Source organism: Pristiophorus japonicus, chromosome 14 (genome assembly GCF_044704955.1).
Source record: "Pristiophorus japonicus isolate sPriJap1 chromosome 14, sPriJap1.hap1, whole genome shotgun sequence".
Taxonomy (NCBI): Eukaryota; Metazoa; Chordata; class Chondrichthyes; family Pristiophoridae; genus Pristiophorus; species Pristiophorus japonicus.
The window spans coordinates 33,470,714-33,494,742 of NC_091990.1; the positions used below are offsets into that span (position 1 = coordinate 33,470,714).

Here is a 24,029-nt window from a genome sequence, read left to right on the forward strand (position 1 = left end):
GGGGCAATTTTAGCCCCCTAATGTTATTCAATGCAAAATGGACAATTATTTTCCCACCCCCATTCATACACACACAAAGCTCCTCACCTCTGTTCAGTGTAAGGCTGAATCTTCTGTACAGTGATATCCGAATCAAGGACCCCCAGCAGGACAGCTATTTGCCGGATTAGCATGCCCTTTTGTCTTTCAGTTAACTGACTGACACTGACATCCAGGATAATTTCTACAAGATCATTCTTTTTGGGATCTAAAAACAAAAAAGGAAATATTTATTTCAACTGTCAAATCTTTTAAAAGTCCTTGATTATTCTTTACACTAGCTTTGCCCAAGCTCAACCCATTACACAATTTTCCATGTAGCACAATAAAGTTAAACTAATTTAATTTGATTCAGGGCTCTGTGCTGCTTCAGAAATTGTGCAGCCAAGTTGTAAAATATGTGACCCTAGCAGGACTCTGATTAACATAAATGATAATGAAATGGACATGAAACAGCTGCAAGAACATACTGATTTAAGAGTGAATTGTGAGACTCATCTGGTATGAACTCTGGCCTCTTGTTCTTCAAGCCAAAGATGACTACTTAAAACTGAGATTTACAGAGTGTAAACAATTTAGCTTAGTTCAGATTGTTGTATTATCACACATTCAATGAAATTTTCAAGTTAAAAGCCAAGATTTCAGTAATTGGAAACCAAGTTGTTAATCAACTCTCTAGAGTGACACACTTTCTTATTGACCCAATGTCATAGAAAAATCACAAACACACGGCACAATATGGTATAATGACGGATACAGAATGAAGCAGAGAATTTGTGCACAAAAAGGAAATTAAAAACAAATGAAATGAATGATAAACATAGCTAGTCACTCGTGGGCACACATGGTCGGTGCAATTTATTTTGAACAGAACTGTTTTGGTAAACTGAAATTGCCCCTGAGTTATGGCAGCAATACAACAAAGATTTATAATCGACTGCCAAACTCAGTGCTTCAGCAAGATTTCTTGGTTTCCAGGCTCCCAGCATTTCTTTACAATTCTGGTCATAACCATAATTCAATTTATATGGAGGGAGACATTTCCAGGAATTAAAACTCAGAACCCTCTTGCACAATAAAATAGAAGCAGGTCCAATTTTCTAGCTTGACTATTTCATCATATGTGGGTATAAAATGGGTCCACTGTGATTCCTGCGTGGTGCTGGTGAACAATTTTCTTTCTACTCAATACAAGTTTGGCTCAGTTTGGTTTAGCTCTCATCTCTGGACCAGGTAGTTGTGGGTTTGAGCACTACACCAAGACTAGAAAGTATAATCTTGCTATCCACTCAGGTGTACTGAGGTGTTCCACATTGTTAGAGGTGCCATCCTTTGAATGAGATGATAAGCCAGGGTCCTGTCTGGCTGCTCTGGTGGCACAAATGGATGTTAAAGGTCCCAGGATGCTGCTTGAAGAGCAGTAGGGAATCCTCCTGGCACACTGGCCAACAATACTTCTTCAACCAAGCCTAGAAAACAACAGATTAGCTGACCATACATCTCATTGCATGTTTGTAGGGTGTTGCTGATGTACAATATTTGTTGCGTTTGTCTACATAACAACAATCACTGCATTTCAGTCAATAATTCACAGGTGTAACAATTTGAGGCGCTCTATTATTTATTACTATCTCGAAGGATACTTCAGAAAACATTTGGGACAACATACAGGTACTTCTACAAAGACATGGTGGCAATGGAAAGGGTTAAAAAAAAAAGCAAACAAAAATTGCATTAGATCATAATCTGACACACTATGAAGGGAGACTAATCTTTTCCAAGAGAATTTGGGCAGTTATTTCATTTTTAAATGAAAAGCAACTTTTATGTCAGACTTTTGACTAAACACTGTGGCCCCCAGTGGATGATTAAACACTGTGGCCCCCAGTGGAGAATTAAACACTGTAATCCCCAGTGGAGGATTAAACACTTTAATCCCCAGTGGAGGATTAAACACTGTGGCCCCCATTGGAGGATTAAACACTGTGGGCCCCCAGTGGAGGATTAAACACTGTAATCTCCAGTGGAGGATTCAACACTGTAATCCCCAGTGGAGGATTAAACACTGTGGCCCAGTGGAGGATTAAACACTGTAATCCCCAGTGGAGAATTGAAGGCTGATTTCTACTCACCAGGTCTGACTTCCAATGTTGCTCTGTCAATATGATTTTCTCCTTTTGCATCAGTTACTTTTAGGCGAAATGTGTAAAGTCCTTCAACCAAATTGGATAGGAAAAGTACAGGCCGGTGATCAGAGTTATTCAGCACATCCTGTTACAGAATGGTGGAAAGTACACAAGAAAATATTTCTAAAAAAATTAAGCTTTTAAGGGCAAATTTTGCATTAATGTTATGTGTATCATCAACTTTCAAACATACTGATGTATAATCAAAGATCACATTGTAGTTAGAGCACAATATATACAAAAGGCTCTTTAATAGTCTATTACCCTGTATAAAGAAAAAAGAAAAGCTTTCCAGGCCTTTTCTGGATGTGGTACAGAAACTTTGCCATGTTACTCATTATTAGGAGGAAGCAAACATATGAGAGAAACTGCTTGAACACTTTATTGTTTTATATTCTTGGGTTTCAGAGCAATTATCAGAACATTATATTCCTACATCACTGGAGCTTAACATACTTGTAGTCTCAGACTTGTTGGATTGACTCAACATGGTTTGGTATTGTTTTGTATCGCTGAGAGAATATTTGCAAATAGTAATAATCATAATTGTTTCTGTTTGGTTAAAGTGATGAAGTGAACATTTTTCAAATAAGTAAAATATCACATTAAGACAACATTAAAAAAACAAGAAAGTAAAAATCACAAGCACCATTCCACAACTAAATAGAATGCTCTGACGAAGAACATTACAATTGTATTTCTACATGAACCATCAAAATTTACCTTAAGCTGTGATACCTTGGCCTCGATATTAATGCACCCCCTCCTCCACTCCCCGCTCCACTCCACGACAGGCAGGAGAGGCGGGATATTTTATTATACTATTTAAATCAGATGAGATGTTAAACCCCGTCTGATCTCACTCAGGTGGACGTAAAAGATCCCATGGCACTATTTCGAAAAGGAGCAGGGGAGTTATCCCCGGTGTCCTGGCCAATATTTATCCCTCAATCAACATAACAAAAACAGTTTATCTGGTCATCATCACATTTCTGTTTGTGGGAGCTTGCTGTGTGCAAATTGGCTACTACGATTCCCACATTACAACAGTGACTACACTCCAAAAGTACTTCATTCTCTGTAAAGCACTTTGAGATGTCCGGTGATTGTGAAAGGTGCTATATAAATCCATGTCTTTCTTTTTTTTAAAAAATCAGACTCTCACCGTGCAGTTGGGAGCCCGATTTAACACTGAACAGCTGCCGGCCGGGTTTCCCAGGGCTCGGGAAACACGGCAGTGAAATGGAGACAAGAGCAGCAGGTTAGTGCTTTTTAGGACACTTTTTGTGGGCCAGGAGTACTTCATCCTGGTCCCTCAAGGAAGCCTGGGGTCTCCCTTCTACCGATCGTTGCCTCTCCTCTCTGCCACGATTGCCATTTCCCCTGCCTATCACAAAGCCCCAATCTTGTGCCTCCTCCCTCGCTTGGACCGACCTCCCTTACCCCCTCCCCCAGCCCCCTCCACCAAGCTCCAATCCCGAGCCTTCCCTCCCGATTGCTGGGCTCTGACCTCTCCTGTCCTAACTCCGATCGCTCCTAATTGCTGCAGACAATTCTCATGGGTCCTTGGCTGCGGCCTCCTGCTACTGGTTTTCCCACCCGGCAACCAACCAGCCTATCAATGTGGCTGGTTGCCAGATGGAAAATGGAAGAAGAAAATGATAATGAGGTCCCGTCATTAATATCGGCAGGACCTCTCCGTCCCCACCCCTCTCCTCCCCCAATCAAGCCCCCAAGCGCGCACTCTATAAATATCAGGGCACTTGCGTATCTTTTCAGCTCATTAAATAATGACAACAGAATTGGTGCAATATTTTTACAGCTCATTTCATTTGTGAACTGAACTACTTACTCCAGCTGCTGGACTGCTCTCATCTCTCATCCACAGGTAGCTAACAATCCCTTTATCATCTGATGATTTTGATCCATCAAGCATAGCTGTGTTACTGGGTAGAGTGACCATTACATTCCTTGCTATCTTAGCAACTGGAGCCTTGTTGATTTCTGTAAAACAAAATTCATTTGTTATCCATAACCATAGATCTTTGAAAATATTAAAATACAAATGTAATTCACATATCAGGTTCAAAAGCAATTAATAGCCCAGTCAGAAAACCATTCATACTTGTAACCTAATTAGTAACAATACTAGTTTCTTCAATGTTAGGGCTTCAGTTATACATTTCAAAGAATTAATGGTCAACAAAAACTGTCTTTAAATAATGACTTTCATCTACCAGTTGTGCACTAAGAGCCCCTGTGCTTATCAATATCAACAAAATGTGGCCAGGAGTTTTACTCAAAGTGCAGTGGTCCATTCAGTGACTAACACAGTTTATCACAGCTGTACTACATTTTAGTAAGAATCAGTAAAGCACACTTTAAAGTCTTCCTTGCTTGACTGCCAGAGTTTTTCCTGAGTTGGTTAGTTGTTGTTTTGGCGGTTAAGGCGGTGGGCGAATCGTGTAGTTTGCAGAGTTATCTGGATGGACTACATTTTAATGGCCTGATGATCTACATTTTAATGGCCTGATGATCTTTTCTCGTGCTTATTTTCATACATTTGTATATGATTAAACAGAAATGAAAAAAGAAAAATACAGTACCCTGTAGTACAGGTGCAGTTTCCAAAATCCGGAGTTCGGGAATGTTCCGGAATCCGGAGCGATTGATGGCAGGGTCGTCTGGAATCCGTAAAATGTTCTGGAATCCGGACCCGCTGCTCTTACCTCGGGGCCTCCTAACCCAATCAGCCTTTCTTCGGCGGGGCCCTGCCCGAACAGCTCCTCTGTGGCGGGGCCCTGCCCGAACACTTCCGTGGCGGCGGGCCCTGCCCGAACAGCTCCTCTGTGGCGGGGCCCTGCCCGAACAGCTCCTCTGTGGCGGGGCCCTGCCCGAACAGCTCCTCTGTGGCGGGGCCCTGCCCGAACAGCTCCTCTGTGGCGGGGCCCTGCCCGAACAGCTCCTCTGTGGCGGGGCCCTGCCCGAACAGCTCCTCTGTGGCGGGGCCCTGCCCGAACAGCTCCTCTGTGGCGGGGCCCTGCCCGAACAGCTCCTCTGTGGCGGGGCCCTGCCCGAACAGCTCCTCTGTGGCGGGGCCCTGCCCGAACAGCTCCTCTGTGGCGGGGCCCTGCCCGAACAGCTCCTCTGTGGCGGGGCCCTGCCCGAACAGCTCCTCTGTGGCGGGGCCCTGCCCGAACAGCTCCTCTGTGGCGGGGCCCTGCCCGAACAGCTCCTCTGTGGCGGGGCCCTGCCCGAACAGCTCCTCTGTGGCGGGGCCCTGCCCGAACAGCTCCTCTGTGGCGGGGCCCTGCCCGAACAGCTCCTCTGTGGCGGGGCCCTGCCCGAACAGCTCCTCTGTGGCGGGGCCCTGCCCGAACAGCTCCTCTGTGGCGGGGCTCTGCCCGAACAGCTCCTCTGTGGCGGGGCCCTGCCCGAACAGCTCCTCTGTGGCGGGGCCCTGCCCGAACAGCTCCTCTGTGGCGGGGCCCTGCCCGAACAGCTCCTCTGTGGCGGGGCCCTGCCCGAACAGCTCCTCTGTGGCGGCGGGGCCTGCCAGACGACCTCATCGATGGGGCCTGTGGCCCGAACAGCTCCTTGGCGAGCACCCCTTGGCCCTCTTTCTGACGTTCTAAAATCCGGAAATACCCGGACCTGGGCTCGAGTGTTTCCGTATTGGTGACGTCAGAAAGACGTTCCAAAGTCCGGAAAAACGCGGAATCCGGAACAGCCTCGGTCCAGAGGGTTCTGGATTCTGGGCGCTGCACCTGTACGACGAATGTTTGCTGGGGCTCGACAGTCCTTGTTGGTACTGAATTTAAGTATTTATTTTGAAACTCTGGAGCACCAGCAAGGATACCAGCCGACACATGTGCAATGAAAACTGCTTTCTGGCAGACCTGCAACATACATCAGTTGAGCAGCTCTCTTCTGGCTGTGAAACTTGATGATAGCTTCAGCAGCCTGCTTGAAACTGGATACAATGTTTGATTTATGCAATGAACAGAAGAAGAGACAGCTTTTTAAAAAACTATCGGGAGAAAACTTCATGCTTTGACTTTCATTTCTATTATAGCAATATCCAAGATAACATTGTGATTTTTTTTTTCCTTGATGCTACTTTCAATATTTTCCAAGAGGCATTTTCCATTTGGTAGACCAGGAGTTCTTTAAATATGTGTGTACCAGAACCAATGAACCCAAAACCAGTCAATCCAACTAGTTTGGAATCTCTATCATTGGAGTGAGTTGTAAACACAGGCCCAAATATGATTTTGAAATATGTTATACGACAAGTTCCTAAAATTTTGCTATGGTTCTCAGAGATATTAACTGAAGTTTCAAGCCCTGTGCCATTTTAAAATGTGATCTTCGATGACTTTAATTTCCTCAGTGCTGAAAACTACAGCAAAAAGAAAAATAATCAACAACATAGAGAAAACATGGAGAAAAGCATTAACAAGAGTATAATTTAACATAAGAACTTAAGAAATAGGAGCAGGATTAGGCCATACAGCCCCTCGAGCCTGCTCCGCCATTCAATAAGATCATTGCTGCTCTGATCATGGACTCAGTTCCACTTCCCTGCCCGCTCCCCATAACCCTTTACTCCTTTATCGCTCAAACATCTGTCCAGCTCCACCTGAAATATATTCAAAGACCCAGCCTCCACAGCTCTCTTGGGCAGAGAATTCCATAGATTTACAACCCTCAGAAGAAATTCCTCTTCATCTCAGTTTTAAATGGGCGGCCCCTTATTCTGAGATTATGTCCCCTAGTTTTAGTTTCCCCTATGAGTGGAAATATCCCCTCTGCATCCACCTTGTCAAGCCCCCTCATTATCTTATATGTTTCAATAAGATCACCTCTCATTCTTCTGAACTCCAATGTGTATAAGCCCAACCTACCTTTATAAGTCAACGCCCTCATCTGTGGAATCAACCTAGTGAACCTTCTCTGAACAGCCTCCAATGCAAGTATAGCCTTCCTTAAATACGGAGACCAAAACTGTACACAGTACTCCAGGTGTGGCCTTACCAATACCCTGTACAGTTGTAGCAGGACTTCTCTGCTTTTATACTCTATCCCCCTTGCAATAAAGGCAAACATTGAATTTGCCTTCCTGATTACTTGCCTAAACTACATACTAACTTTTGTGTCATGCACAAGGACCCCCGGGTCCCTCTGTACTGCAACACGTTGCAATTTTTCTCCATTTAAATTGTAATTTGTTTTTCTATTTTTAACTGCCAAAGTGGATAACCTCACATTTTTCCCACATTATACTCCATCTGCCAGATTTTTGCCTGCTCACTTAGCCTGTCTATATCCCTCTGTAGATTTGTTATGTCCTCCTCCTCACAGTTTGCTTTCCCAACCATCTTTGTATCATCAGCAAACTTGGCTACATTACACTCGGTCCCTTCTTCCAAGTCATTAATATAGATTGTAAATAGTTGAGGACCTAGCACCGATGCCTGCGGCATCCCCACTAGTCACTGTTTGCCAACCATAAAATGACTCGTTTTAGGTTACAATTAGCACCATTACGCTGAACTGTTACTTTTTTCCTTTATTACTTGGTTTAAACCTATTGCAGATCTGAAAACATACATACCCTCTCTCACAATGATTCGAACAAAATCATGACTCTCCAGGTTTCTTTCATCCTTCACGGTCAGAGTAATCACATATGACCCAACCTGAAGACCTGTTACCGTGGCGATGGCACTGTCTGCATTCTCAATTTTCACACCATCAGGGCCGCTGAAATACAAAACCATCAAACTTAATTTTAGGTTTGCAATAACGGGAGGCAGTGTCAGTTACACTATTAAAATCGGAGTGTGAGATATGCTGTCTGAAAGCACAGGTGTTGCGATGTCTGCGTGTTCATCTTGGGTTTGTTTCTGTCCCAAGGCTGCTAGATATTCAAATACTTCGGCTATCCTCTGTTCAGTCTCATCAGTTTTTGGGTGGAATGCCCTACAGAAACAGTGTCTAACCTCAGGGATGACAGGGAAAAATAACTAAAGGAGGGGCGGGGGTTGGGGTGAGAGAATGGGGTGCAATTTAGTTCCACTGGGATTCTGCCCCAAGGAGAAGAGGTCAGATCTTCCACTCATCACTCCCCTCACCCCCCCTAAGTCAAGGGAATATATCTGGGGGTGTTCCTTTGCTTCCCCAGGAAATCCCACCCAGTATGCCACCTGATAGGCCCAAGAGTGATAGGCCCAAGAGAATCCACACGCACTAAGAGCAAGCATATGTTCTGTTATGGGCAAACCAAAGGCTGCAAAATGCTTGAGGGAAAAGGTATCAATTACATTTAGAGGCCTACCTCGGTGCCCCTTTGAGGCGAAGGGGGGCAATGTCCTACATAGCTGCTCCACTAGATAAGGGCCTTTGACTTCCACATTGCAGCAACAGGGTGCCATTCCGGTTTTCAGGACTCTGTTCGGGCGAACACTGCTGATGTGCCCTTACAAGCATAGGCTGCCTGCCCCGATCACCCTATCCTCATGAGTTGGGATAGGGTCTGCATCTCTGCACTTGGGTGCATTTAAAGCTCACTCCAATGCATAACCAGCAGGTGAGTGGGGTGGCTTTCAAGGCCCGAGATGTGAATAAAGCAGTTTTTTAAAATCATATCATAGGCTTTGTTCACAGCTGGTGTTTTGAAAACATCAGAACAGTAATGTCTTGCAGTAGCTATGCTATCAGAGAGAGGCAACAAATGGAAGCCAAGCACTCTGATAGGAAAATTAGGTAATACTTTGCAGAGTGCAGCACACACACTAAAGTGAATCCTTCGGGATTACAATACTGCAGCACATCTAGATACTTAAAATGGTTATTTGGAAGATGAAAATATCAAAAAGTTACTGTAGCAATCAGTGAATAACAGTTGGTGGCATTATTTGCTCACAGAGTAAGATATCGCTAAGTGCCTGATCATGATGTTTATCTAACGGGAGTGATTAGAATTTATTTGTTTGAATTATGCCCATTTTTAATGGACCCACCTGTAAGAACTATTAAGTGTAATATGATATCTATGTTTTACCTTGTTTTCTCCCAAAGGTAGGAAGCAATTTTCTGGTCATCTGTGCTTTTGCTGCCATCCAATGTTGTGCTGTCCACAGGAAGAGTCAGTTCTTTATCCGGTCCTGAATCAGCCACTGGGGCTTTATTATTTTCTGGAAAAGCAATCGACAAATCAAGGGAAAATAATCTTCAGTGCAGAACTTAGTGAGTGCTGCATTATTGAAGATGCTGTCTTTCGGGTGAGACGTTAAACCAAGGGAAAGTTCCCATGGCACTTCTTTAAAAATCAAGAGCAGGGAGTTTTCCTGGTGTTCTGGCCAGCATTCATTGATCTGCCAAGACCACCAAAACAGATTATCTGGTCACGTAACTCATTGCTGCTTGTGGAATCTTGCCGAGTACAAATTGGCTGCTACTTTTGCCTAAAAAAAGTGATTACAACTTCATAAGTAATTAAATGGCCCCGAAGAGCTTTGGGACATCCCGAAGATGTGAAAGGCGCTATATAAATGCAAGTTTGTTCTTCTGTAATTTACTGCTGAGTACCAATGTCCGACTAACAATATTCCGACAGTGGATAGTCTAGAGGCTATGGGGTGGGGGGGGGGGGGGGGGGGGGGGGAGGAATTTAACACAATCACAATCACTAAGGAGGTGGTACTCAGTAAGATAATGGGACTAAAGGCAGATAAATCCCCTGGACCTGATGGCTTGCATCCTAGGGTCTTAAGAGAAGTAGCGGCAGGGATTGTGGATGCATTGATTGTAATTTACCAAAATTCCCTGAATTCTGGAGAGGTCCCAGCGGATTGGAAAACTGCAAATGTAACGCCCCTATTTAAAAAAGGAGGCAGACAAAAAGCAGGAAACTACAGACCAGTTAGCCTAACATCTGTGGTTGGGAAAATGTTGAAGTCCATTATTAAAGAAGCAGTGGCAGGACATTTAGATAAGCCAAATTCGATCAGGCAGAGTCTGCATGGATTTATGAAGGGGAAGTCATGTTTGACAAATTTGCTGGCATTCTTTGAGGATGTAACGAACAGGGTGGATAAAGGGAACCAGTGGATGTGGTGTATTTTTATTTCCAGAAAGCATTTGACAAGGTGCCACATAAAAGGTTACTGCACAAGGTAAAAGTTCACAGGCTTGGGGGTAATATATTAGCATGGATAGAGGATTGGCTAACTAACAGAAAACAAAGAGTCGGGATAAATGGTTTATTCTCTGGTTGGCAACCAGTAACTAGTGGGGTGCCACAGGGGTCAGTGCTGGGACCCCAATTATTTACAATCTATATTAATAATTTGGAAGAAGGGACTGAGTGTAACGTAGCCAAGTTTGCTGACGATACAAAGATGGGAGGAAAAGCAATGTGTGAGGAGGACACAAAAAATCTGCAAAAGGACATAGGCCGGCTAAGTGATGGACAAAAATTTGGCAGATGGAGTATAATGCTGGAAAGTGCGAGGCCGAAAAAATCAAAGAGCAAGTTATTATTTAAGTGGAGAAAGATTGCAAAGTACCGCAGTACAGCGGGACCTGGGGGTACTTGTGCATGAAACACAAAAGGATAGTATGCGGGTACAGCAAGTGATCAGGAAGGCCAATGGTATCTTGGCCTTTGTTGCAAAGGGGATGGAGTATAAAAGCAGGGAAGTTTTGCTACACTATACAGGATATTGGTGAGGCCACATCTGGAATACTGCGTGCAGTTTTGGTTTCCATATTTACGAAAGGATATACTTGCTTTGGAGGCTGTTCAGAGAAGGTTCACTAGGTTGATTCCGGGGATGAGGGGGTTGACTGATGAGGAAAGGTTGAGTAGGTTGGGCCTCTACTCATTGGAATTCAGAAGAATAAGAGGTGATCTTATCTAAGCGTATAAGTTTATGAGGGTGCTCGACAACGTGGATCCAGAGAGGATGTTTCCACTGATGCGGGAGACTAGAACTAGAGGGCATGATCTTAGAATAAGGGGCCACCCATTTAAAACAGAGACGAGGAGAAATTTCTTCTGAGAGTTGTAAATCTGTGGAATTTGCTGCCTCAGAGAGCTGTGGAAGCTGGGACATTGAATACATTTAAGACAGAAAGAGACAGTTTCTTCAACGATAAGGGGATAAGGGGTTATGGCAAGCAGGTGGGGAAGTGGAACTGAGTCCATGATCAGATCAGCCATGATCTTATTGAATAGCGGAGCAGGCTCGAAGGGCCGTATGGCCTACTCCTGTTCCTATTTCTTATGTCCTTCATCTATTAGCCTAATGAGATTGAGTGATAGTACCTTGGACTTCTTTCAAATAGACTGCTTAGCACCCACTTTACTTTTGTGGGTAGTTATATCACTGCATTGCATGATATTCATTGTGTTCCAGGATTTTGGCCCAGTGACGATGGAGGAACAGCGATATATTTTCACGTCAGGATGGTGTGTGATTTGGAGGGAGCGTGGGGGTGATGGTGCTCCAGTGTGCCTGCTGCCCTGGTCCTTCTGGGTGGTGGAGGTCGTGGGTTTCGGAGATGCTGTCGGGGAGGCCTTGGCGAGTTGCTGCAGTGTGTCTTGTGAATGGTATACGCTGCAGCCGCCATGCGCTGGTGGTGGAGGGAGTGGGTGTTGGAGGTGGTGGATAGGGTGCCGATCGGGCGGGATGCTTTGTCCTGGATGGTGTCGAACATCTTGTTGCAGCTGCGCTCGTCGAGGAGGGTGGGGAGTGTTCCATCACACTCCTGACTTGTGGGATTGAAGTCTTTCTGTTGGTTTTAATTGCATATGACGTGGTCTTTGGAGAGGTTGGTTGTTAAGGCAGTTGGTTCGGAATGTAGGAAGAACATGGGAGATAGGAGCAGGAGTGGGCCATACTGCCCCTCGAGTCTGCTCCGACATTTAATACAATCATGGCTGATCTGATCTTGGCCTCAACTCACATCCCTTAACCCTTCACTCCCTTATCGTTCAAGAATCTGTCTATCTCCACCTTGAATATATTCAATGACCCGGCCTCTGCAGCTCCCTGGGGCAGAGAATTCCAAAGATTCACGACCCTCAGAGAAGAAATTCCTCATCTTCATTTTAAATGGCCAACCCCTTATTCTGAAACTATGCCCCTCGAAAGGAAATATCCTCTCAGCATCTACCCTGTCGAGCCCCCTCAGAATCGTGCGTTTCAACAAGATCACCTCTCATTCTTCTAAACTCCAATGAGTGTCGGCCCAACCTGTCGAGTCAGCTTTCTCGTTAGCAGAATGAGGGGAGCTTGATCCTCCAGTGTAAATTGTCCGGCCGTGTGCTCCCAACGGGGAGCGACTCTTGAAGTGATCACAGAGACGAGGAAACATCACTAGCACTGATTCCGCGACCCGCACTTGCTTTGTGCCGCAGGATCAGTGAGTCTGCCCTCTCACACCGCTGACGTGTGCAGGCCTTTCGCAGCGTGCGGCGGCCCGGCCCAGAAATCGGCGCGGTCCCAGATTGCAAGACCATTAGCAGGCTGGGGCCATTAGAGGGAGCAGCATGTGGCATCATACCACTTCAGGGAGCAGCATGTGCTGTTGCAGGAGGGCGACGGCTGACTGCAGTGCGGGTAGGTACAGCAGGAGCGGCGAGTTCGGGACAAAGGAGTGGCAAGAGTTCGTAGATGGATGTGATCGGGGCCCAAGAGAGGCAAGAGTTCGGGGCCCAGAAGAGGCGCGGGCCCAGGGCAGCACGGGCCAGCCCACACTGTGATATGTGTGTGCACTAGGTCCGTGCAGCAGAACTGGTCTCCAGTCGTCTGGTTAATTCTTGCCACTGGACCAGGACCTAGCTCTGTCAAGCCCGTGTGTGGCTGGAGTGCAACGGCCACCACACATTAAAAAAATACATGCACGGGCATCTTCCACCCTTCAGGATGTAGTTCGGGATCCAGAATATCATTGTGAACTCATTCGACGTGGAAGCAGGTCATCCTCATTTGGAGGGACTGCCTATGATATGATTGCATGATAAATGGAAATCGGGTTGGAGGAATAAAAAGGGGAAGATTTAAAGTATGTTGTCATCTTTCTTGCACTTGTTTGATAAGGATACCTCTTTATAAACACATACCTGGTTGTACTATAACCATCACCTCAGCAGTAGCTTGGTGGCCTGCGGAATCCATCACCGTTAGTTGAAAGATGTAGTCCCCTTCCTGCATTGCTGACAGTTGGAGAGATGTTGTCCGTACACCCTAAACAAGTGGAAAATGTGTAAAATACACTTTGTATTAAATAGCCCATCCTGCCTAGAACTGTGGCTAGGTATATAACGAGCAGTTATAATGAGTATATAACGAGCAGTCACATCATGTTAGCAACAATGCAAAGTTAGATTTCTTTTCCATTAACTGATGGTAGTCAACGGAGGGTGATCAGATTTTACCCCTCCCCATTTCAGTGGAAGGAAGCAACGTGATTAAATGTGCTAAACACACAGCTGCAACACTGAATTATATTAAATGATACATTATGAACAATGTTCCCTCTTATTTTTTTTGGTGCACGGTCCCTTTAAGTGGCTGCGTGGCCCATTCAAATTTTCACCGATGTGTGGTTTCTCCCGTATAAAAGCCGGTGAGCGGCCCGCACGGCTCCTCCAGAATGGTGTGCGGCCGCGCAGCTCAGCAGGAACGCGATTATGAATCTTAATCCATTTTTTTATCAAACAGAATCACTGTGAACTTGGAGTTTTGGTGGTTATGGCTTTCCCCCTCCCCTTGTTCATTAGCATTCTTATTTACTTTATTCTATAATTGTCATGCTCATTTTATTCCTCAAAATAGGATATTCTTTAATTTGGATGTTGGGAGGACAGTGTACGTGTTTTCCTACCTGCATTTCAACGACTTTGCCCTTACTTTTTGGGCTTAGGGACCATTCATAGCTGACAATTCCATGGTCGTCCGTGCTTTGGTTGCCATAGAGCATGATGGAGTTCTTGGGCAGTGTAAGGACCTGATTTGCACCAGCATTAGCTACAGGTGGATAGTCCACTGCTTTATGCACAGTGAGGGCTGCTGTCGTCGAGTTGCTGGCACCATCAGAATCCACGACTGTCAGACTGAAAGAAGAAAAAATGAAATCGGACCTTTCGAACGAACTTCGTGAACTGCATTAACACCCAGTTTAACAGAATCACTTGACAATTAAGAACAAATACTACAGATAATACTGTAAAGGACAGGAAGATGCAGATAAAAAGCCTTATAAATGTTGTATTTAAAATTATTCACCCAGCTGAAAGCACACATACTGAGATGTTATGCTACAGAATAGTATTCAAGTAAACAAAACTGCAGGAAGTAGGGGGATTCTATGCAGTAAACACAAGCTTTTCTGAAAAACAGCAGGGGCCAGCTGAGGTTCCCTAAGCTTTCAAATAAAATTAGATCATGGTGAAAGGAACATCTGTGCAGTGATTGGGTTATAATCCTGAATCAACTAATTATTACACCTATTTTAAACAGTGCATTGAAATCTCCACCCACTCTCTCCTAAACATCAAGTCTGCGGTGATTTAAAGCTATTGGCATTTAAAGCTGTACAAGGACATCCAAACTGCAGTCCATGGGCCATATGCAGTCTCCATGCAGTCTCCACGCCCAGGCAGCTCAGCTCTAATTCAACTTTTATTTTAAAGTCACTGGTTTGGCCTTTTTGAATTTCATGAGCTTGGAAGTTTGGAAAGTGAAGTTCTTAAGGCTGTTGCTTCATTGCTGGCTAAATCATAAATTAGAACACCAAGATCAGACAGTATTGGTAACTTGAGAGATATATACACACAAATTAATGGGAGCAATGCATTAATACATGACCCATGAGGGTTCATGGTAGTCACCTAAGCAGCATGAAGAGAAAACGTTTCAACACTCCTGCTTCGTAGTGCAGGTAAAATATATGTTTAGAACAACCTATTAACTCATAGAATTTGTAAGTATATCTGTTCTAACTGCCTCCATAACAATATAATTGCACAAATGAACTCAAAAGATAAATATCTATATATTTAAAATCTTGTCTGTGCAGTTTTTCTATCTGCAAAACCTTAATTCCAGCTGGCATATTTTTGTATCAATATAAATCCCTATATCCACATTTATATTGGAAACTGCCTATGAAGGCTGGCCATCATATAAAGGATCCACACAAGATTAGCAAAAATAAAATCGTACGGAATTGAAGGTAATCTTGTGACATGGGTTGATTTCCTTTGTCCCTTCATTGGCAGCCATATCTTTAGCTGGCTAGGCCTTTAATTTGGAATTCCCTCCCTAGAAACATAGAAATTAGGTGCAGGAGCAGGCCATTCGGCCCTTTGAGCCTGCACCACCTTTCTTTTATACTTTAAGACGCTCCTTAAAACATACCTCTTTGACCACCTGTCCTAGAATCACCTTATATGGCTTGGTGTCAAATATTGCCTGATAAGGCTCCTGTGAAGCAGCTTAGGACATTTTACTACGTTAAAGGTGCTATATAAATGAAAATTGTTTTGTAGGTTGATGACAGGGAGTAGTGATGAAGGAACATTCTCTGATTGACGTGCCTCGGGGATCTGTACTGGGGCCTCAGCTTTTCATCACACATTAGTGACTTGGAAGAAGGAATAGAGAGTTATATATCCAAGTTTTCAGATGACACGAAGTTAGGATGGACGGCAAGTTGTGTAGATGGAAGCAAGACATTATAATGGGACATAGACAGTCTCAGTGAGTGGGCAACATTGATAGATGCACAGACAAGTGTGTTTCTTAGGATTGGAGAAAGATAAATCAAAATATTGTCTTAATGGTGAGTGACTAGGAGCTGTGGAGGAGCACAGGATTTAGGTGCCGGACACACAAATCTCTAAAAACTAGTGCAGAGGTGCAAAAAAATAATCAAAGGCTAATGGAATGTTGGCCCTTATCGCAAGCGGAATGGAATACAAAAGTGAGGAAGTGATGCTTCAGATGTACAGAGCCTTGGTCAGATCCCATCTTGATTACCGGGTTATGGGCACCAAACTTCAGGCAGGAAGTGGTACTGTACAGATTCAACAGAATTATATCAGGATTTAAAGGGTTATTATGAGGCATAAACTTGGTTTGTGTTCCCTTGAGTTTAGAAGGTTGGGGGGGTTGATCGAATCGAGGTATTTAAAATGATAAAGGGATTCCATAGGATAGATAGAGAAACAACTACTTCTGGTGGGATAACCCAAAACAAGGGGACATAATCTTAAAATTAGAGCAAGGCCATTTACGAGTGAAATCAAGAAGCACTTTATCACTCAAAAGGTAGTGGAAATCTGGAACTCTCTCCCCAAAAGATTGTGGATGGTGGGTCAACTGAAACTTTCAAGACGGAGATTGATAATTTTTTGTTAGGTAAGGATACAAAGGGTTATGGATCAAAAGCGGGTAACTGGAGTTAAGGGGCAGATCAGGCATAATCTAACGAAATGGTGGAATATCCTCAAGGGGCTGAATGACCAGCTCCTGTTCCTGTCTTCCTATGTAATTACACTCTCCCAAAAGTGGTGGGGCTGTAGCACCTCAGTGTTGCAGTTCTCTATTCCTTAACCTTAACTGCTCCAACCTTCTCCATTTATCTGCTTCTCAAATATTGCTATTTAACTGTAAATAATAATATAAAATACAATTATTATATAAAAATGGCAGAATATATCACTTTAAAATGGGCACAAAATGAGGTCTGCATGCCCTGATCCAATTGTTCCCCTCCCCTTTATCTAAATCCTATACTTGGTTTTAACTAATAATAACATTTTCTGTCATTGTTTTATGTGAAAACAACCACTGATGTTCTAAAGTCAAATAGTACATGCAATACTACCTAATGGGCATTTTACTGGTGAAATCACAATGGGCCTAAATCCTTTGTACAAACGCCTCTGACCCGAAAAAAATCTATGAATCTACTTGCTGATCTTCGAGAAACGCAAGATCCCGGTCGGAGGCATAGACTCGCTGCGCAGCACATGGGGACCCGTCTTCGAGGTACGCAAGTCCAAGCTGGAGTCACGTGGACCTGGACAACCAATCACGATGCAGTATTCGCATTGATAATAATGGGAACTCCATTTGTGCGAGTTCCCATTACTATCAAGGTGAAAAACCCCCAAAACATCCAAGCATGGCATAATAAATAAATAAATAAATCAAAACACCTCACACATTTAAAATTAATTGAAATTAAATGTAATTAAATGTTTTAGAAAAAAAAATATTTGGGGGAATTAAAAAAAAAAGTGTTTTAATAGTATTAAAAATAAACTTGCCTTAATGGACAGGGTTTTTACTATAAAAATGTTAATTTAAATTAAATTTTTATATGTTTTAAAACTCTTACGCTGGTAAAAGCTATACGCCTGTTTTAATCAGTGTAAACGTTTGAAAGACATTTGCTGGCCATGAGTTGGGCAAATAGCCCAATCTCTCCTGCGCGGATGTCCTTCTCCCGGGGATGCGGAGGATCTGTCAAGAGAAAGGTTTTCAGCGCATGTGCATCGCACTCCAAAAACCGGCTTTTGAGACACCTCGCTGGGTCCGAGTTCGTACACACCCGGTGAGGCCACAATTTTAGCCCCAATGTCACTAACTCACAAAATTAATACTTGTAGCATCAATTTATAAACACCTTGGGGCTCATTAACTTTACACACATTTACACCATTTGCTGCAACAATGTGACCTTAGATCCACCTAGGAACTTCGCTGAAATGTGTCTGGGTGGAGGCTTTGCATGATCATTGCCACATCAACATTGATCAGTTTTCTATTTTCAGGCTGATATTTACAAACTGAGTAATAAAAATGACAAAAGTTCATCACAAACAGCAAAGAGTGGCCAGTGAATGGGTTAAATCACACTGCACGACTCGAAGCGTTTTCTGAAACGTGCAGTAAATCATTGTTGAAACAAAATAGATACAATGAGGGAACTCCCATTATATGCAACAGTGCAACAGCTCAAACTTGCTAGTAGTAACTTAGAGAACGATTGGCTGAATAAGAAAACAAATGGAGATTTTCTAAGTTTCCATGTGTCATGTGCTATAAATTCAAACCACTAGGGGACAGACTAGGATTCACCTTGAGGCTTTGACAGTTATGGACAGAAATATTTTTGAAATGACTTAATTCTGTACTAAATTCACTTTAATTAACACAATTTACTTCCACCAGTAGTTTACTACTTTCATTCATTTTACTTTTTTATTACATTAACAGAATTCATTAATGAATTTCACATGCCTCCCCATTTATGTGCGAAAATAATGAACTGGCACTGTAATCAACTGCTATCTTTGTTCCTCCACTCCAAACATCCACGTATCTCACCGGCGACGACAACCGGACTACCAGCGATGACCGAGCCTCCTGCAGCGGCGACCTGGACCTCTTTCTTCGACGTCGACTCAGGTGCCCCACCTGATCCCCGATCCTCGACGCCGCCCGGCGAGCCTCCGACCAGGCGATCAGGCCTCCACTCCTCCAACCATGATCGGACCACCTCCAGCGGCGATCGGGCCCCCTCCAATGGTGGCAGTTGGGCTTCTGCTCCACGACTACAAGGAATGACGATCCTCGACGACGCCCGGTGAACCAGGTGAGCCTCCGAGCAGGCGATCGGCCCCCTCCAACGGCAAACGGACCTCCACCCCTTCAACGCCGATCGGGCCATTCACAACGACAACCAGACCTCCTCCAGCGGCGATCGGGCCTCCTCCAGCGAAAGCAGATGGGCCTCTCCTCCTCAGCGGCGATTGGGCTTCCTCCTCTTCAGCGATGACTGGGCCTCTCCTTCCTCACTGGTGACCTGGCCTCTTCTCCCCCAGCACGTGGTGAGTACCATGGCTGTGACCACCCTTCCACACTGAACTCCAGCGGACCGCTGACCCTCTCAATGCCTGCCCCCAACCAAGCAGCAGACCAGCTACCATCAAGGGTGCTATTCAGTGCCGAGCTTGCGGCCAATATTTCTCCGTAGGCAACTAGGCCCATACAGCAATGCCTGGTCTCCAGTCGTCTTGGATCCCCTTGCCACTGGATCAAGACTTCGCTCAGCTAAGCCCATGTAGTAGTCAGTGTGCAACGACCACCCCATGTTAAAAGAACTCACGCACAGGCATCTTCCACTCATCTAATATGAAGTTTGGGACCTAGAACGTCAGCATCCTAATGGACAACTCCAACAACAACAGGCCGGAACGCCGCACCGCGATAGTTGCCTGGGAACTTAAGACGCTTTGATATCGACATCGCCACCCTAAGCGAGACCCAGCGGGCAGGGGAAGGCCAGCTCAAGGAGCATGGTGGAGGTTATACCTTTTTCTGGAAAACCTGAGGAAGAACGCCGCCTTCATGGAGTCGGCTTTGCTGTCAAAAATGAACTGGTCAGTCGCCTTAAAGACTCCCCCTGCAGAGTTAATGATCCTTAGCCTTACCCTATTCCAGAACCAATGTGCCACAGTCATCAGTGCGTATGCCCCAACACTTGATGCAATGGATGACGCTAAAGAGGGTTTTTATTCCAACCTCGAGACATCCCTGTCCCGCGTCCCCACGGGCGACAAATTGATCCTCCTAGATGACTTTAATGCCAGGGTCAGCAAAGACACAGCCCTCTGGGGAGGCGTGATTGGCAGAGAAGGGATCGGGAAATCCAACTCCAATGGCACCCTACTCCTGCCAAAATGTCTAGAATACGAACTCCTCATCACCAACACCCTATTCTGCCAGAGGAACAAATACAAGACATCGTGGCAACACCCTCGCTCCAAACACTGGCACCTGCTGGACTATGTCATCGTCCGAGTCAGGGATCACAAGGATGTGCACATCACCCGCGCCATGACAGGAGCCGTCGACTGCTTTACGGACCATCGACTAATCCGATCCATCATCAATATTAACATAGCCCCAAAACAGAGAGGACAGCAGAAGCAGTGCCGCAAAAAAGTTAATACCGGGGCACTTAAAGACCCAACTAAGAGAGCCCTCTACAGCCAGCGTGCCTTGATGACCCTGAGATGCTCAATGCCCTCAGCGCTTGGTCTGCCCTCCAGGCCTCCATAACCAGTGCCTGTGAAGAGACACTTGATTACTCAACCAGAAAACACCAGGATTGGTTTGATGAAAACGATCAGGAGATCCAAGAAGTAATAGATCATAAGTGCAGAGCATTTCTGAGCCTCAAGCAACAACCCAATTCAGGAGCTGCAAAGCAACGTTACAGACCACTCAAGGCTGAGGTTCAACAAAAAACCCGGGACCTAAAGAACAGGTGGTGGATGGAGAAAGCGCAGGTGATACAACAACTGGCTGACAGCCACAACACGCGAGGATTCTTCATTGCAGTCAAGGCCACCTATGGTCCAAACTCCCAAAGCCCCAAACTCCCAAAGCCCCACCCCACTCCTGGCCAAGAACAGGGAAACACTCATCAAGGACACCGAGGCTGTCAGGGCCCGCTGAAAGGAGCACTTTGAAGATCGATCTCCTCAATCGAGTCTCTGCCTTTGACTCGAGTATTCTCAACTCCATCCCGCAGCATGCAACCTGCCACCACCTCAGTGAAACTCCAACGCTGCACGAGGCAGGCAAAGCCATAAAACAGCTCAAGAATAACAAGGCTACGGGTGCGGATGAAATTCCTGCTGAGGCGCTAAAATATGGCGGAGAGGCGCTGTTGACGTGGATACATGATCTCATCTCTCTCATTTGGAGGGAGGAGAGCATGCCGGGAGATCTCAGAGATGCAGTGATCATGTCCATTTTTGTTGCAACTACAGGAGAATCTCCTTGCTATCAACCACTGGGAAGGTTGTCACTCGAGTTCTCCTCAGCCGTCTTCTCCCTGTGGCCAAGGAGCTCCTCCTGGACTCACAGTGCGGATTTCGTCCCCTACGGGGAACAACGGACATAATCTTTGCAGCACAACTGCAGGAAAAATGCAGGGAGCAGCGCCAGCCCTTATTCATGGCCTTTTTCGATCTCACAACCATGAGGGTTTATGGAGCATCTGTTTTGGATGCCCCCGAAAGTTTGTCAACATCCTTCGCCTGCTCCATGACGACATGCAGGCCGTGATCTTTACCAGCGGATCCATTACAGACCAATTCCACGTTCGGACCGGGCTCAAACAAGGCTGCGTCATCGCTCCAACCCTCTTCTCAATCTTCCTCGCTGCCATGCTCCACTCACTGTCAACAAGCTCCCCGCTGGAGTGGAACTAAACTACAGAACCAGTGGGAAGCTGGTTAACCTACGCCGCCTCTAGGCCAGGTCCAAGATCACCCAAACCTCTGTCGTTGAACTGCAGTACACGGACGATGCCTGCGTCTGCGCACATTCTGAGGCTGAACTCCAGGATATAGTCGATGTATTCACTGAGGCATATGAAAGCATGGGGCTTACGCTTAACATCCATAAGACAAAAGTCCTCCACCAGCCTGTTCTCCTGCACAGCACTGCCCCCCAGTCATCAAGATTCATGGCGCGGCCTTCGACAACGTGGACCACTTTCCATACCTTGGTAGCCTCTTGCCAACAAAGGCAGACATTGATGCGGAGATTCAACATCGCCTCCCGTGCACCAGTGCAGCCTTCGGCCACCTGAGGAAAAGAATGTTCTAAGACCAGGCCCTCAAACCTACCACCAAGCTCATGATCTACAGGGCTGTAATAATACCCGCCCTCCTGTATGGATCAGAGGCATGGACGATGTACAGAAGACACATCAAGTCGCTGGAGATATATCACCAACGATGTGTCCGCAAGATCCTGCAAATCCCCTGGGAGGACAGACGCACCTACATCAGTGTCCTCGCCCAGGCTAACATTCTCAGAATTGAAGCACTAGCTAACTTGATCAGCTTCGCTGGGCAGGCCACTTAGTTCGCATGCCAGACATGAGACTCCCTAAGCAATTGCTCTATGCGGAGCTCCTTCATGGCAAACGAACCAAAGGTGGGCAGTGGAAATGTTACAAGGACACCCACAAAGCCTCCCTGGTGAAGCGCGACACCACCACTGACACCTGGGAGACCCTGGCCGAAGACCGCCCTAAGTGGAGAAAGTTAATCTGGGAGAGGGTTGAGCTCTTTGAATCTCAACGCTGCGAGCGTGAAGAGGTCAGGCGCAGGCAGCGGAAAGTGCGTGTGATAAATCAGTCCCCCCACCACCCCGCCTTCCCCCGACGAATGTCTGTCCCACCTGTGACAGGGTCTGTGGCTCTCATGTTGGACTGTTCAGCCACCAAAGAACTCACTTTAGTAGTGGAAGCAAGTCTTTCTCGATTCCGAGGTACTGCCTATGATGATGATGATTGTTCGCACGACTGATTTGAATATGAATATCCAGTGGATTCTGCAATCTTAGTGTATGCATTTATAGATCTGCATCCTTAAATGTGTAATTTCCTTCCCCAAATCTCGACAGGGTACAGTGGAGTGGTTACAATACTGGAGTAGGAACGGAGAGTTCAAATCCCATCATGGAAAGCTGCATAATTTTCACCTCTCCCTGGTCTGGCCTGTGTGGCTCCAGTTCCATGCTATGTGTTTTGAGCAAGCCATGCACTTGTAAAGCAATGTTACAGAAACAGAACAATGTCATCAGGGAAACATTGTCAAGTATTGTCCACATTGAGAAATAAAATGTTTTTTTAAAAACTATTGCAACTGAAATTAGTCAAGAGTGTGCGATTACTGATCTATCTATCTGTTCTGCATTTCCCAGTGATGGCAAGAATAAAGAGTGCAACAGGATTTTGGGTGACTCTTGATTTACATCATTCAACTGTATGCTTAGGTGAAGAAACACATGTGATCTAACTATTCTTTAGAAGAAAATTCAGCTGGCAATACAGTGACAGGTACAATAACACACCAGGATGCAGGTTTGCACCTGTAATCCCCACATGGAGAGCTCTCAATCTTAGCCACACTATCCAGAAGATACTAAGCAATTCTCCAAAGGGAGAGAGGGAGGGAAAACAAAACAGCAGTACAAACCACCCTGAGCTGTACTTTAAAACCAAGCATTCATTATAAAACCAGTACTGAGAAGTGACTGAAAGCGAGCAGACCGACAACCTTTGACTGCGGAATGGAAGAGTTATAGAAAGGGGTCAAAATAAAATGCATTAAAAGACAAAGAAAATTAAAGCTATGCCTGAAGTACAATTACATCAGCCAATATAGACACATGTACTGTACAGTTGACTTGAAGCAACCAAATGTTGTGTAAATAGCACAGTACTTCCTGCTTAACTGGACTCTGGCAGGTTCAAGTGCCAGGAATGTCATTAAAATCCACTGGCCATAGTTGGGAAAAAATTGATCCCTGTTTGACCTGGCAAAAAGAGAGCAGTCTACATCAGTGGGAATGAGAAATTACATTCGCCATCTTTTTACTTCATTCCAAGCACATAATCCTACTTAATGTCCTGTATTTATGTACCTGAACGTGTAACTGCCTGGGACCAAGTTAGACAGTTTTAATATGGGTGTATTTGCAGACACCTTCTCCTCTCGCAACGGACCCTTCACCTCCTCCCATTGGTAACTTATGATTTTATCATCATCTGTACTTTCTGCAAATAGAACAGCATTTATTTCCATTCAGTTTGACAGCTGTATTATAACAAAACTGCACAAAGCACTGCCACAGACTATAAAATGTAAAAGCACACTAATCACCTTTAAGAGGAGATTCAGAAAAACAATCA

The 24,029-nt window shown here is 45.1% G+C and overlaps 1 protein-coding gene across 4 annotated transcripts in view; it reads right to left on the reverse strand.

Moving 5' to 3' along the window:
- Window positions 1–24,029, reverse strand: part of LOC139279847 (dyslexia-associated protein KIAA0319-like protein) — a 109,206-nt gene that overhangs the window by 21,061 nt on the left and 64,116 nt on the right. For all 4 annotated transcript variants that reach the window (XM_070899108.1, XM_070899107.1, XM_070899106.1 and 1 more), the window contains exons 9-16: window positions 23,762–23,894; window positions 14,124–14,352; window positions 13,360–13,483; window positions 9,292–9,424; window positions 7,843–7,991; window positions 4,078–4,229; window positions 2,172–2,310; window positions 88–247 (exon numbers count right to left, since the gene is read on the reverse strand). In XM_070899108.1, the coding sequence (XP_070755209.1) occupies window positions 88–247; window positions 2,172–2,310; window positions 4,078–4,229; window positions 7,843–7,991; window positions 9,292–9,424; window positions 13,360–13,483; window positions 14,124–14,352; window positions 23,762–23,894 (1,219 nt within the window). The remainder of the gene's footprint in view (window positions 1–87; window positions 248–2,171; window positions 2,311–4,077; window positions 4,230–7,842; window positions 7,992–9,291; window positions 9,425–13,359; window positions 13,484–14,123; window positions 14,353–23,761; window positions 23,895–24,029) is intronic.